This window comes from Rhamphochromis sp. 'chilingali' (genome assembly GCF_963969265.1).
Source record: "Rhamphochromis sp. 'chilingali' genome assembly, chromosome: 16".
In the NCBI taxonomy this organism is placed as follows: domain Eukaryota; kingdom Metazoa; phylum Chordata; class Actinopteri; order Cichliformes; family Cichlidae; genus Rhamphochromis; species Rhamphochromis sp. 'chilingali'.
The window spans coordinates 28,627,699-28,641,204 of NC_137943.1; the positions used below are offsets into that span (position 1 = coordinate 28,627,699).

Sequence of the window (13,506 nt, forward strand, 5' to 3'; positions counted from 1 at the left end):
TTTTAACAAGACTAAGTCAACAGCCTCCTCTGCTGACACAATTGTGACCATGAACAAAAGGCTAACATCAGCATGCTAACATGCTTACAGTGACAAATGACATAATATCTATCATAATGACAAAACTTCTAGGTGCAACAGATGCATTGAACAAAGTAAGATTCAAACGAAGTATTTCTTTAAGATATGTTTTTGGCCTGAAGTTTTAATAGGTATAGTTAGAAATCAAGACACAAATCACCCACACAGTATGAATCCTAACCTCTAGTCCACCTGACAGCTCAGGCAAGATCACATTTGGTGGAATTTAGGGGGAAATTAAATCCAGGGTCTCTTCCCTGTACCCTGTCTCCCATTGACTTCAGAGCATTTCACCGAGTATAAAGGTTATAAAGGTGGGCTGTATGTAACTAAAAGACACACCGCATTAAGCATCAGGTATCTGATTTAAGTACAAAAATGCATAGTGTTGAAGAGATCCTTAGAACTGCAGTGAAAATATAAACTGTAAAACCTGTAGCCTGGTGCCAAGACCCAATAAATGTTTCTGGAACATCTGAGTCTGAGAACTTGCACCGTCTTTGTGCAATGATGACACTTGTCTCATCAAAATTTCCATAATAGTTCATCACTTCCATAACCACAACTGTCTGTATAAAATTTCATTTCAATCACTCAAATGATGATTGGATTTTTCACACAAAACTGAGGAAATGAACAAATAAAAAAAACTTAATGGTATTTTGCTCTGATGTTGCTTTGGATTAACAATAAACACCCTGCCTTTAAAAATGTGAACAGAAAATTGTTTCCTTCTTACTCCGGGCTGGGTGACAAATGGCTTAATTTGGTTTATTTTATTTATTTTATTTTTTTACAGCCATTCCATCTGGCAATCTATCATAATTACATGCATCCTGTGAAGTTGACACGCAGGTTAACTGGCTCCCGCACTACTGAAAAAAAAGCTTATACACCTAATTAACTCATTAACTTAGGAGAGTTGGATCTGCTTATATGGTGAAAAGAAGAATGATGTGTAACTTTAGTAGTGTATATATCTGTATGGTTGTGCCTGGATACTGCTCATGTTTTTAAAATAAAAGCTTCCTCTGTTGTTTCCGCTAAAAGGAACAAATTGGCTGCAGTGCTACACACACACACACACACACACACACACACACACACACACACACACACACACACACACACACACACACACACACACACACACACACACACACACTGATACACGATTCCAGCAAGCACACCATCATATTATAGTATATAAAATTAGCAGCATATGTGAACTGACAGTACTGTTCAGTGGACCCTAGGAGCTGTGTATGCTTGGGTTATGAGGAGGCCTTATTTTTAGACCAAGCAGCTGAACGCAGTTTTTTCATCTCAGCTGATGAACCAGAAGAGCATTCAGCCCAGCAAAGCCCAGACTTCGTGGATTGAGCAGCATCTCATTTACTTTAACAGTCAGAGAAGAGAAAGCCCTGGAAGAGTCCTTGGACACAAACACTCAGTTTTCTGTCTTGCATTGTTCATTCACTTGACATGGACAGGTGCACTAAGACTGCCCCTATGTTAGGCAACTGTAAATATCTGTTAGGTGTACAATTATATATTATTATTATTATTATTATTATTATTATTATTATTAACTTATATGAATGGGCTTTCTATCATTTACTCAAGACAGCTTAAAACTCTTGATTCATATAATTTTATTTATACAAAAGAGCCAAGACAAGAGAGAAAGCTGCCAAAGGAAGGTGACTGTCATTGTCTCTCGAGTATCTAACACGTTCTCATCCCAACAGGTAAAATACAGAGGACTTGCCACAGTCGTCTGTATTTTACCTGTTGGGAATGAGAGCGAGTTGGAATGAATCTATAAATGTGTTTTACTTGTGAAATAGAAAATAATAAACCTAACAAAGCATTATGTACGTTAAATCTGTTCACTTTCAGATCCTGAATCAGTTTGGAAAACACTACGTGATGGCCCCAACACGAAGCTATTTTATTGTTGAATTATCAGAAATACTTTGATGCGTTTGTGTTGGAATGGACAGCTGGATCCTGTGCTCTAAGCATCTCTTACCGCCACGAGCGGGTTTATATTGGAGTCAATTGAGAACCCAGAATGTTTCAAACAGACGAGGAAGGGTACCTTTTGCATCACTATGAGATGCCTAGAGGTGTGACAATGATACGCGTTGGGAATGATAATGGGCTGTTTAGTTCTCATTTGGGTCCAAGTCTAATTTCTTCTCTTTGTCTTCTGGGTTTTTTCTGCTTTTTTCCTTGTCTCTCTTTTTGAGTACCCACTGTCTTACTTTGTAGAGTTACTTGCCGTGCTTACCCTATGTGCCTCCGGGAACAATGATACAATTTTAATATCTTCCCCTTAGTTTCCCTTTCTCATGGAAAGAAAGATACAACCCTGCCAGAAAAAGCAGCACCAAGAAGTGGTGTGGTTGATCCGGCTGCTTTGTCATCAACTTTTTCTCTGACAAGCTCTCTAAGCCCGGCTGACTAACTCACAAAAGTTCAGAAACACTTTGAAATGTGACTGGGATTGTGCAGAGTTTATGTAGAGCATCAGATCAACATGTTTTTAAGCTGTGAAGAGCTGTCCTCTGCTCTCTCTCACAGAAGATCCTCAGCACCGAGATTAACTCAATTCTTTTCACAGGAGGAAATTGCCACGGCTCGACTCCTAATCGAAAGCTTCTCTCTGCAGCACTGTAACAAATGCGGCTTCACCCCGGATAAATGGTCATGCTCACAGTGGAGCAGTATACCATATTTTGCATGTGTACTAGACTACTGGATTTGACATTAAAGCCACTGGAGACATATTTACAATGGGCTCACTGTTCTTACAGGATTTTTTCCTGTGTTTTTACAGATCACAAAAACTGAAAACTACTGAGTATCCCTCTGATACTGACCCATATTTTCAAGTGCAACTGCAAGTCTGACAAGACACTTGCAAAGGGAAAACATCGAAGCAATGTGCTATGAGGGAATGCCTCACTGCTTCTTCAGTCCTAAAGAAGCAACTGACTCATTGACAGTCAAGATTTAAACTAATATAAAATGTGTGATTTATGTAGCATTACCATTCCTATAGCTGGGATTTATTTATCCCAAAGACTGCAGTATTTTATTTAATGTTCAAAGCAGTCAGGCAAGAGACGCAGCTTCTGAACCTTGTAGAAAGAAGTTAAAAAGTAAAGTATAAAACTATAGCCAGTAGCTGTGTTACTTAGCTTATAATGGAGACTGAAGGAAGCTAAAAACTGTGTGATGTTTGTAGTGTGCAAGTATCACAAACATGTAATTTCTATTCAAAAATCGAATACAGAAAACAATCCAACTATTATAACATCCTTTGAAGTTTTTAAAGTCACCCTCATGTCCATACCGTACATCAAGTGAAAGGACAGGTGAGACTGAATATGTGCATATGTAAAGACGTCCTTGAATTGAATTTAAAACAAAGTTGTAGTTTTCTTCAGTTTAGCATTCAGAAAGCCTTTAGATTAAATTGCACAGCCTCGGTCTCCTTGTCTCACTTGTGTCCGTCAACAGCAGCTTAAGTGTTTTGGCAACAGGTCAGCATAGTCAGCAGAGCCCTTTCATTGGTTCATCCATTATTAATGAGGAGTCAAAGGGCTTCTGATGACTGTGATTATCTCTGCAGGACTGACTGATTTGTGCAAATCAGCTCTACGAAACACCAAATCGTCTCTAAGTATGACTGTAGTGGTCCAGGAAAATTAGCTGCAATCAATAGGATTATTTTTTCAGTGTAATGACGCTTGTACATTTCTACTTGTGTAGTTTTAAAGGTATTTTTGCCATATAAGCTTTCGTTATACCTGTTTAAATTATTAAAATCATTAAAACACTTCTATAGTCTTCAGTTTGTTGTTTTGGGACTACTATTGCTCTGTGGACTCACCCCAATACTGTCCTCCTGTCTGTACTGCCTCCAGTTGTGCCCCGTGTCACTGAACATCAGCAGGTAAGACGTTAGCCAATCAGAGCTGCCATACCGGCCCTGTGTGGCGACAGCTGTGATCTTGGTCCGCTCACCCAAGTCAACCTCGAGCCACTGATATCGGTCTGAAATAATAGGTGACCAACCTCCAGCTCCTGCAGAGACACAAAAATGATAAAAACAAAAGATTGAAAGAACTTTATTACATTTCAACCTTTGAGGTGTAGAAAGTAATAAACTTTCTTCTGTGTGTGTGTGTGTGTGTGTGTGTGTGTGTGTGTGTGTGTGTGTGTGTGTGTGTGTGTGTGTGTGTGTATACATCTGTGTCTGTGTATATACATCTGTGTTTGTGTGTCAGTGTGTGAGAACATGACAGATTAAAGAATAGCTTGACCTTTAAGTCATGTTTAGTTGTTCCAGACGCACAAATGCATTGTAAAAAATACTGTCAGCAGTTTAAAACTAATTTCTGTGCAGTGGCTGAACACACGGTTTCTAGGTTGTTCTTAACTTATTTTACTCAAACAGATAACTTGTTATTTTCAGTGCAGAAAATGTCATTTAAATGGGTTAAGGACCTCAGACTGCTGCTCCTTTATTACAGAGAATGTTTCTTAATAGCCATTTAAACTCAATACATGTTGGAATTTCATCACAAGTCTCTTTGGTCTTTATAAATCAAAAGAAGAGTAAAAACAAAGCCTTTTTTCAGAGTTACAAACTTTCACTTTCAGACTTTAAAGTTTTTCATTTGTGTCTCTCGTTTGTCCTTGGGTGAGTTGTTTTGCAGATATCCTTACCTTCACACTTACTTTCTAACCGTACACACACACACACACACACACACACACACACACATATGCAAGTAAACCATAAATCACGACTCCCCATTTCTAATAATGTACGATAACAAATGGAGTGCAATGTGGTACTTTATTGTCATACACACAGTATAACTGTACCGGATATTAAATCTGAATAGATATAGAATGTTATCTTATAAAAAACCCATTAAATGTAATTACAATTAGGTTGCTTTATTGTCTCCCGTAGGAGGAAATTGTGATTGTGTCGTCTTGAACTGAAAAACTTGCTGCTTCAAACTAAACCAAAAATGTAAAAAAACAAACAAAGAAACACTTTAATGAACGCAAACCTGCAGGAGCTATGTTAGAAGCTTATATTAACCTTTGCAAATGTGAATGTAACACTAATTGTTACTTCTCATACCTTTACACATAGAAAATGACGACTAATGCAGCTGTTGTCATTGCTCCACCCTGACTTAATAAGAAAGGCATTAAGATTTGGGCAATAAACAATTCACAAAAAGCATTATGCAAATAACATAGTTTCAAATAATACTTGCAATTTAGTGCACCAGCTAAAAGGCCAGCATCCAAATCTACTTAAATAATTTAAGCTGATTACCTAATAATAACATTAGCAGGGTACTCAACAACCACCCTTAAATTTATATAAGTCATTATGCATGTAAACAAAATATGATGATAACATTTTTTTAAACTATGCCATGATTTCCAAATGAAGGTGTTTATCTTTAAATATTGTGATATTTATTTTGCTTGTTTAAATTGTCTGTCTAATCTGTCTAATGATGCTACTATTACCGTAGTTATTATCATTATTATTACAAAATTTTGTGACTGTGACGTCCCCACGAAGGAGGTCTAGGGGTGTGAGTGTGGGGACCGGTAACAAATGGCAACGGAACGGAATGAAAAGGAAACCAGACAGAGGTGTTCAGCACATAATATGGCTTTATTACAAATAATCTTAACCTAAAGAGCTGGCAAAGCCGTTTTACCAATAATGCCAAAGAAGCAAAGGAAGCAGTCGCAGCAACGAAGGAAAAAAACTACCAAACAAATAAAGGAGGCACTTCCCACTTAACTCCTCACCACGGGGAGACACTTCCGGGGCCCACAGGCCCGTCTACTCACTCAACATAAAACCACGGACAGGACAAATATGCAGTGGGACCTTTCCAACACCTAGAAAGACAGTGTAGAGCCACAAGGGAAAATCCCCCCACACACAGTTCATCCCCAGCCCATATTATCTCCGAGAGGTGATTGCTGGCTGGGTCCAGGTGCCAAACGAGGGTAATGAACAGCAGGTGTGTCGTGGAGAGAGGGCAGAGTGAAAGAGGGACAGAGGGGTGGGAGGAGAAAGAGAGGCGGAGACAGAGAGAGAACACCACACCCACACAAAGCCAATATCAAGAGGAGGCCCTGCTAGGGCTGTAACAGTGACGTTATCACTAAAGTTAATGCAGTTCATCTTGAGAGGCATGTGCATGTCTTAACAAAATCCAGCGGTAACCCATGCAGAGGTTGAGATATTTTGTCTGAATCAAATCAATCAAATCCAACAGGCTTATCATCCATTGCACTAGTCTTTGTGTAGCACTGTCTTTAAATGCCTTCTCGGCAGCTGCACACGCAATAGGGGGTACAATCCAAGCTTGAAAATGTCTTGCGTCTTTTTTAACCTCACTGCTACGATATTTTGCCCTTTACAAACAACCGCACATTGCTGTGAAGTCTCTATTATCATTTCTCAGAAAAAGCATCGCCAATAAGAGGATGCAGTTCTATACACTGAAGAGTTGCCAGACCATTTGTATCCTGTCCCCAAATATTGCAGTGCTAAGAAGCTGTGGTGTGAGCTATTGATTAGTTTTTAAGTTTGCCTGCAAGACTGCATCCGTTGCTATATAAAATATCATCAATAAAGGGTTGTGGTGCCAAGCATTGATTAGTTTTACAGCAGCTGTGCAGGTTCCTTTTCCGTATTACACATCACCAATAAAGAGCGGTGTGGTAGCATATTGATTAGATGTTTTCTAGATCAATAGGTTGAAAAAGGAAAAGCAAACCAAACAAAAGGCAGAGCTTTGAAAAAGTTATTTTATTCAAACATTATATACACATTTAGTTTTGTTCTTCATTTGGCTAGCAGCACTGTGTCTCACTCCAAAACACTGTCACTATAAGTGGTGGTGGTGTAAGCTATTGATTGGAAATACACCAGCTTATTGTAATTAAATGTATCTGTGTTTTCTGATGCAGTGACAACAGTTAGGAGAGAAAGAAGAAGCCAGAATCTGTGTTTGTGTGCGAGTGTGCAAAAGTGCTGTGTCAGGCCAAAGAGATGCCTCAGAGCTCAAACACCAGATGGTCAATTCTGAAAGTGGAGAGTGCTGACCCGAGCCCCACTGAGCACACACGCGCACACACTTTTCATCACTTCAGAGGTCTTTGTCATGATGCACATTTATTTCCTATGGAATTATTGTAACACTAATCACAGTTACCATAAACAGTATCTCACTTTAAATCTAATTGTTTCATTATTTACTTTTTTGATTCTGTGGACCAAATTTCTGCAGCCAAGCAGAAAAGATCCGCACAATGTGAGCAGGTAAACAGGTGTCCCACATGATGAGACGCTTTAAATGTACACAACTACTAATACTATAAAGAAAATCGAGGAGGAAATTCTGCACATTTGATGGTGTAGAGGTAGTAATCACAGTTGGATGCCATTTGTAACTCGAAACACCAGAAAGCTTTTCTCTGTCATGGACCCTGAGTTATTTTGCCCGAGTTTTGAGTTATTATATATTAATACTTGGACTTTGTTTTGTTTTTTTGCTGTTTTGACTTCTTTTTGAGTTTTGTTTTCTTTTTATGTAGCTGGTATTCCCTGGCTAGTTTCCTCATGATTACATTCTCTGTTTAGTCTTTAAATTGTAGTTTTTGTCATTAAATTTCTGTTTATGGTCAGATTTATAGTTTATATTTAATTCCTTGAGTTTCCCTGTTTCTTGTTAAATTTGCATCTCTGTGTCAGATGTTGTCCTGTTAAGTTACTTCCTGTTTTACTGGTACACAGTAGCTGTTATTTTCTGTGTCTTTTTCCTGGGGTTTTTTTTTTTTTTGTCATCCATGATTAGTTTCAGTGGAGTCTAATTATCCTTCTGCATCCCATCTTCCTGATTACCTATTTTGTATTTAAGCCCTCAGTTTGCATCTATTCTTTGCTGTGTTGCATTGTGTAGTCTGCGCATTTGTTTCTCGTTTGTTCCTGTAGTGCATTCCTTGGACTCCTCTGGCTTCTAGTGACCCTTGTAATCTTCGTGTACTTTTTTTTTTGTTTCCCTTAGAATTTAATCATCCTTGATAAATATCTTTATTTGTATTCTGAACTCTGACCTTCTGCATTTGGGTGCACATTTACACCCACTTACACTTGCGTACAAAGGCAGCTGGCAGAAATCAATTAGAGAAACTGTCTTGTCCAAATAACATAAAGACCTGGATGAACTCCTTCTAAAATCAGACAAAACAGAGATTATTGTAATTGACCCTAAATATTTTTGGAAACATGTTTAACCATAGTTACTCATTACTTTGCATTACTTGAGTTCAAGAGACAGACAACTTCTTTATTTTGAAGATGATTGTGCGATTAAAAAGTTTGATTCTATTGACTGATGATAATTATGTGTAATTATGCATTTGGTACTTCAAATTGTCACGTTACTGTCACGTTACTGTACTGAGCTTGTTCCGTGTACAAGCTGTTTCCATCGAACTGCTAGGCAGAGTCAGTGAGTTGGGATTTACAGTCTGGGCTGCCCAAATTCCCATAGTACCAGCAACAAGAAGGTCATAAGCCATCTTGACAGTCTACAAAGGATAGTTAGCTTGGGTGTGCAGACTTTCATGGCCCAACAGTTTGACTGAATTGTCAAGAATTTTCCCAGAACTGAGACAGAATTTGCATTCATCAGTCAACTGAAGCCTTTCTTCCAGCATGCAGGCATTGCTAAGCTTTTCCAGGACACTGAGCAGTGTCATTTCTAAATAAATGTGCTTTATAGACTCACCATACTTCCAGATCTCCACAAGACATGTCACATGTGATTCAAGCCCATGCCATTTTCAAAAGTAAATTAAAAATATACTAAATGTAAGAAAATAAATGAATACATGATAAATGAATAGTCAAGGGGGGAAACCTACAAGTGTACAACTGTAGACATGTGGCAGTTGTAAACATTAGTGCCACCATTCATCATTTTGGTTTTAATATGTTCAATAAGAACCAAATGTGTGTGGCACCAGGCCCAGCAGAAATCTAAAAGAACTAGTATTGTGGCTGCTGGAAGCTGGTCTTAAAAGAGCTAAAGGCCAAAGCTAATAAGCACTTGACTCAGACATGTCCAGTGACAGCAGAACTGTGAGGGGCAGACACTCCTGACCTTTACTCGTGTTGATAATGCTGTGGAGGCAAAGAGAAAGAGATCAGAGACAAAACTGAGACAAAGAGACGCTGCAAAGATTTACTATGTCCTGTCAGATAAAACAACCCTGTCTCCATAAAAGATGGAGCACTGTAAACTGTACAAACAGAATACAAACCATTGGTAAAACTAGCATAACAACACCAGGATATGTTTTTTAAATATGTACTTATTTTCAACTTGATTCAAACCAACAGAGATTCAAAGCACTGAAATGTTCTTCACTTCTATCTATGTAGTCATGAATTATAAATCAGTTCCAACACCTAAAGAAACAATGATACAAAGATACAGTTTGACATAAAGTGTAAAACCAGCTGAAGCACAACAGTTGCTGTCCTAGAAAATCAACACATTGAATTGAATTTTACATTTTGCACATTTATACACTTCACAACTACTTGTTAGGAATACTCATTTAATCAAATGGATACCAGAGAACTTGCACTTTGCACTTCCCCACAAAACAACAGCTCTGCCACAAGTTGATGGTCAGAAGATGCTATAAATCAGAAGACAAGAGTCTCAGTCATACACTCTAAAAAATATTCGTTGTGTTTGTCGGTAGAACTTAACAAAAAAGCATTTTTCTGCTAAAAAAAGTAAGTTGCCTACATGTACACGTTTTAGTGAGTTGAATAATCAATGTTAGAAGTCAGTGCAACACAAAAATTAAAAAACAGCTCCTTAACTTAAATGTTTGAGTATATTGAATAAAATACTTTTGTCATCAATCAACAACAGAAAATATTAAGTTTGTGTAACATGTAAAAATGAGTTTCAACATCCTTCCTGTTTGAATTGAGACCATTCAGACAGACAAGGGCAACCCCGTAGCATATGTTCGTATCGTGCGCAACAGTTTCTGGATTCTTGTGGCTTCGTGGGAGAAGAGGTGTGTTTGCCCTCGACTGTGTTCGGTGAGTTAAGTAAGTACTGAATTCTAAATAGATGAATTACAAGTTATATTTGTACACTCTAAAATGTCATATTTAAAAAAAACTGAAATTTGATGGTTTTAATCGTAATTTAGCAGAGTATAGTTGTTGTTGTTTTTTTAAGTTTAGCTAGCCGTTTCTTTTAGCTAGCAAACGTTCCTCACAAATAAAAGAGTACAGATACAATTAAAACATGTCACTTGTCAGGGTACATTTGGTTAGCTGATAGACTATGTCGACAGCAGAGCATGTTCAATTTGAACCCGTATATGTTCAAATTAACCGGTCAGTAGCTGCCTGCATTTTTATCATGGTGTCAGAGTAAATTCGTGTTTCCACAAGATGGTCTCGGGTGAGGTAACTAATTACTGACAGAGTAAAATGTGGTGAATTTATCCCTGACTAAAAGTATTTCTATCAATTGTGTTGATGTTCTAAGCTCGACTGGGAATTCTGCCTGAGATTAAAGTTGGTTGACCTGGCAAAAAAACCCCAAAAAACAATATTGTGTGTGTGTGTGTGTGTGTGTGTGTGTGTGTGTGTGTGTGTGTGTGTGTGTGTGTGTGTGTGTGTGTGTGTGTGTGTGTGTGTGTGTGTGTGTGTGCATACGACTTGCATTTGCTTTCTGTAATTGTAAGCATAATGTAAAGTGTGGGATTGTGGCATGTCCACAGTGGTATTTAAATAGTTTAAAAGAAATTTCTCTTGCACATTTGGATTTGACACCTTATTACAAGTTTAAACTGCAGTCTGTAGATGTCAATTTTAAAATTCAATTTTGTTCAGTCTTTATGATTAATCTTTTTCAGTGTTGCATTGTAGTGTTTTAGAGAAGGTTTTATACTTAAAATAGCTTGTTAACTCAAAAGCTTCAATAATTCTTTGCATTACAAAAGGTTGCAGTAAATTTCAAAATGCATTGGACTTGCAAAATTTGCAAGTTTGAAACATCAAGAAGGAATGAGCTCTTAAAGCATTACAGGCTTAAACATAGCCATGGTGGACTGTTTATGCCTTGCCTGTACTGGGATTGTAACTGCTCATTTGAACATATGCTTCTCATAGGAACCGAAAACACACTCCTCACTCATTGGATGACTTCAAGCCTGAGCTGATACAGCGGTGTGTCAGTCGTTTGAATGCAGGAGATGATCCTCTTGAGGAACATAATGAAAATCCATTGTGTGAAGATGTAGCAAATGAAGAGGATGAAGAAATTGGGGAATTGCCTAATTTAATTGAGAAACATTTAGCCCACCTACTACTAAAACTGGAAAGTATATATAATGTACCTCGCAGGTGTATTGATGAATTAGTTGTTACAGTTACAGTTATAGTTCATGTCATTCTCTGATTCAGGTCCTATTCATCAAAAGCACAATTGTGCTGTTGATGAAATTTAGGTTACATTTACTTTTAGTCACTTTATCCTATTGCTAGCAAAGTGGGCATTTAAAGCAGGCCAGTGTGTAACAGTTTAAATTGAAGTTACAAAGATTAAATCTTTATTTCTTTTAAAAACATATTTAAAATCAATATTTGGCACAATGCAAGTCACATAAATGTAATAGTTTTGACTTTTCACCTAATAAACTGTAAGTTTAAGTTTTGTTTTGCTTTTTTTATTCTCCAGAGTTCGGTGGAAATGAAGAGAGAGGTCGCAATCCGTTGCCTGAAGGTGTATCTGAAAGAGAAGGAAGAGGATCTCTTCAGAGAACAGCTGGTAGGTGAATCTCGCATTCTTTTGTGTTTTATTTTTAAATGGCACATAAAATGCTGACATGTTTCCATTTAAACTACCTACTTGCCAGGATGGTGAACAACAGTTCCCAGAAGAAGTGGTAAAGATTGTAGTCACCAGACGTGCAGCAGTGTCTCTCAAAGCTGTCGCTAAAATTGTGATTGAAGGAACAGCAGTCCTGGAAGACCTTGATGTGCCCAGAGTGTGTGCCTTAATGATGGGGCTTATATACACTCTCAATCTGAGCTACCCAAAACAAGTAAAGAACACTCTAGAGGTATTTCTGGAACTTGATGGGCTTAAACCAGTCCACGGGTAATGTCTGTTAAGTGCAAACTTCTGTCATGAAACGAATGTGAATTGGACTGTAGTATTCCGATGTGCCTCTTACGTTTTTGTATGCAGTCCCAGATGAGTGTAGTTTTGAGAAAAGTTTGTAATACATATAATCTTAGCTTTGGATTGTTCTGTTGTTGAACATTAAAATCTTTTGTCATTTCCTTGATTCTGCGACAAGTTGAACAAGTTGATACCAATTTATGTTAATGTTAATGTACATGAAGTACTTTTTTTTTTTAGTCATTTATAATTAAAGGGCTGCTGTAATGTTTCATTTATGTTGTATTGACACAGAAGTGTATTACTTTGAAAATGTTTTGTAATAAAATAATCAATTGGAATAAGTGAAATGGCTTTGTGTGATTTTTAGAAAAGCTACTATAGAAACCTAAACTAATTGGCATGGATAATTGTGAATAGGATATATGTAAAAAAGTTCGTTGGTGTAACTCAACTAATGTAATTTCTCAACTTAATTTTACCAGAAATTTTAAATTAATATTAGGTTGAATAAACTTAATTATGCTTGTGGAGGTCAAGGTAAATCATGTTGGTTTGTTAAACAAGTTGAGTTAGCCAAACCTAAAAATTACTTGCTGAATTTACTTAATAATATGCAAAATTTGTAACTTAAAAAGCTGAGTGGAAATTGTTACCTTACTTTTTTAAGTTGAGGCAACAAAATATTTTTTAGAGTGTATGGGATTTTTATTTTTTGCTTACATTGTTCTTTTGTAACTTTTTGGTTAAGTTTAGGTGAAAAAAAAACACAGTTTACTACCCATTCAAACTGAAAAATCTTACTTTTTTATTATTATTTTATTATGTTTTAATAGACAAAAGGTACAGCTATTAAGTGATGTGTCTGTGGCTATCCTGCTTAATTGCCACATGCTTTGGTCTTCAAGGTGTACACTGAGGTGTTTCCAGGCTGTCCTGGGTGCATATAGAGATTGAAAATGTGACGTCATTCAGGGGTAAAACTGCAAAGGATTCTGGGAACTCGTGGCAAGAGGTACTAGCGCACGCAGGCTTTCAATTGAAATCAGTTACACAGCGATAAAAAGAAACCCAAAAAATGGCAAGAAGCTGTTGTATTATTAACTGCAATAGCCGGTCGCATGACAGC

At 37.4% G+C, this 13,506-nt stretch overlaps 1 protein-coding gene across 4 annotated transcripts in view; it reads right to left on the reverse strand.

Annotated features, from left to right (window-relative positions):
• LOC308412922 (contactin-associated protein-like 4) overlaps positions 1-13,506 on the reverse strand; it is a 126,700-nt gene that overhangs the window by 61,644 nt on the left and 51,550 nt on the right. For all 4 annotated transcript variants that reach the window (XM_080907618.1, XM_080907617.1, XM_080907619.1 and 1 more), the window contains one exon: positions 3,986-4,179. In XM_080907618.1, the coding sequence (XP_080763744.1) occupies positions 3,986-4,179 (194 nt within the window). The remainder of the gene's footprint in view (positions 1-3,985; positions 4,180-13,506) is intronic.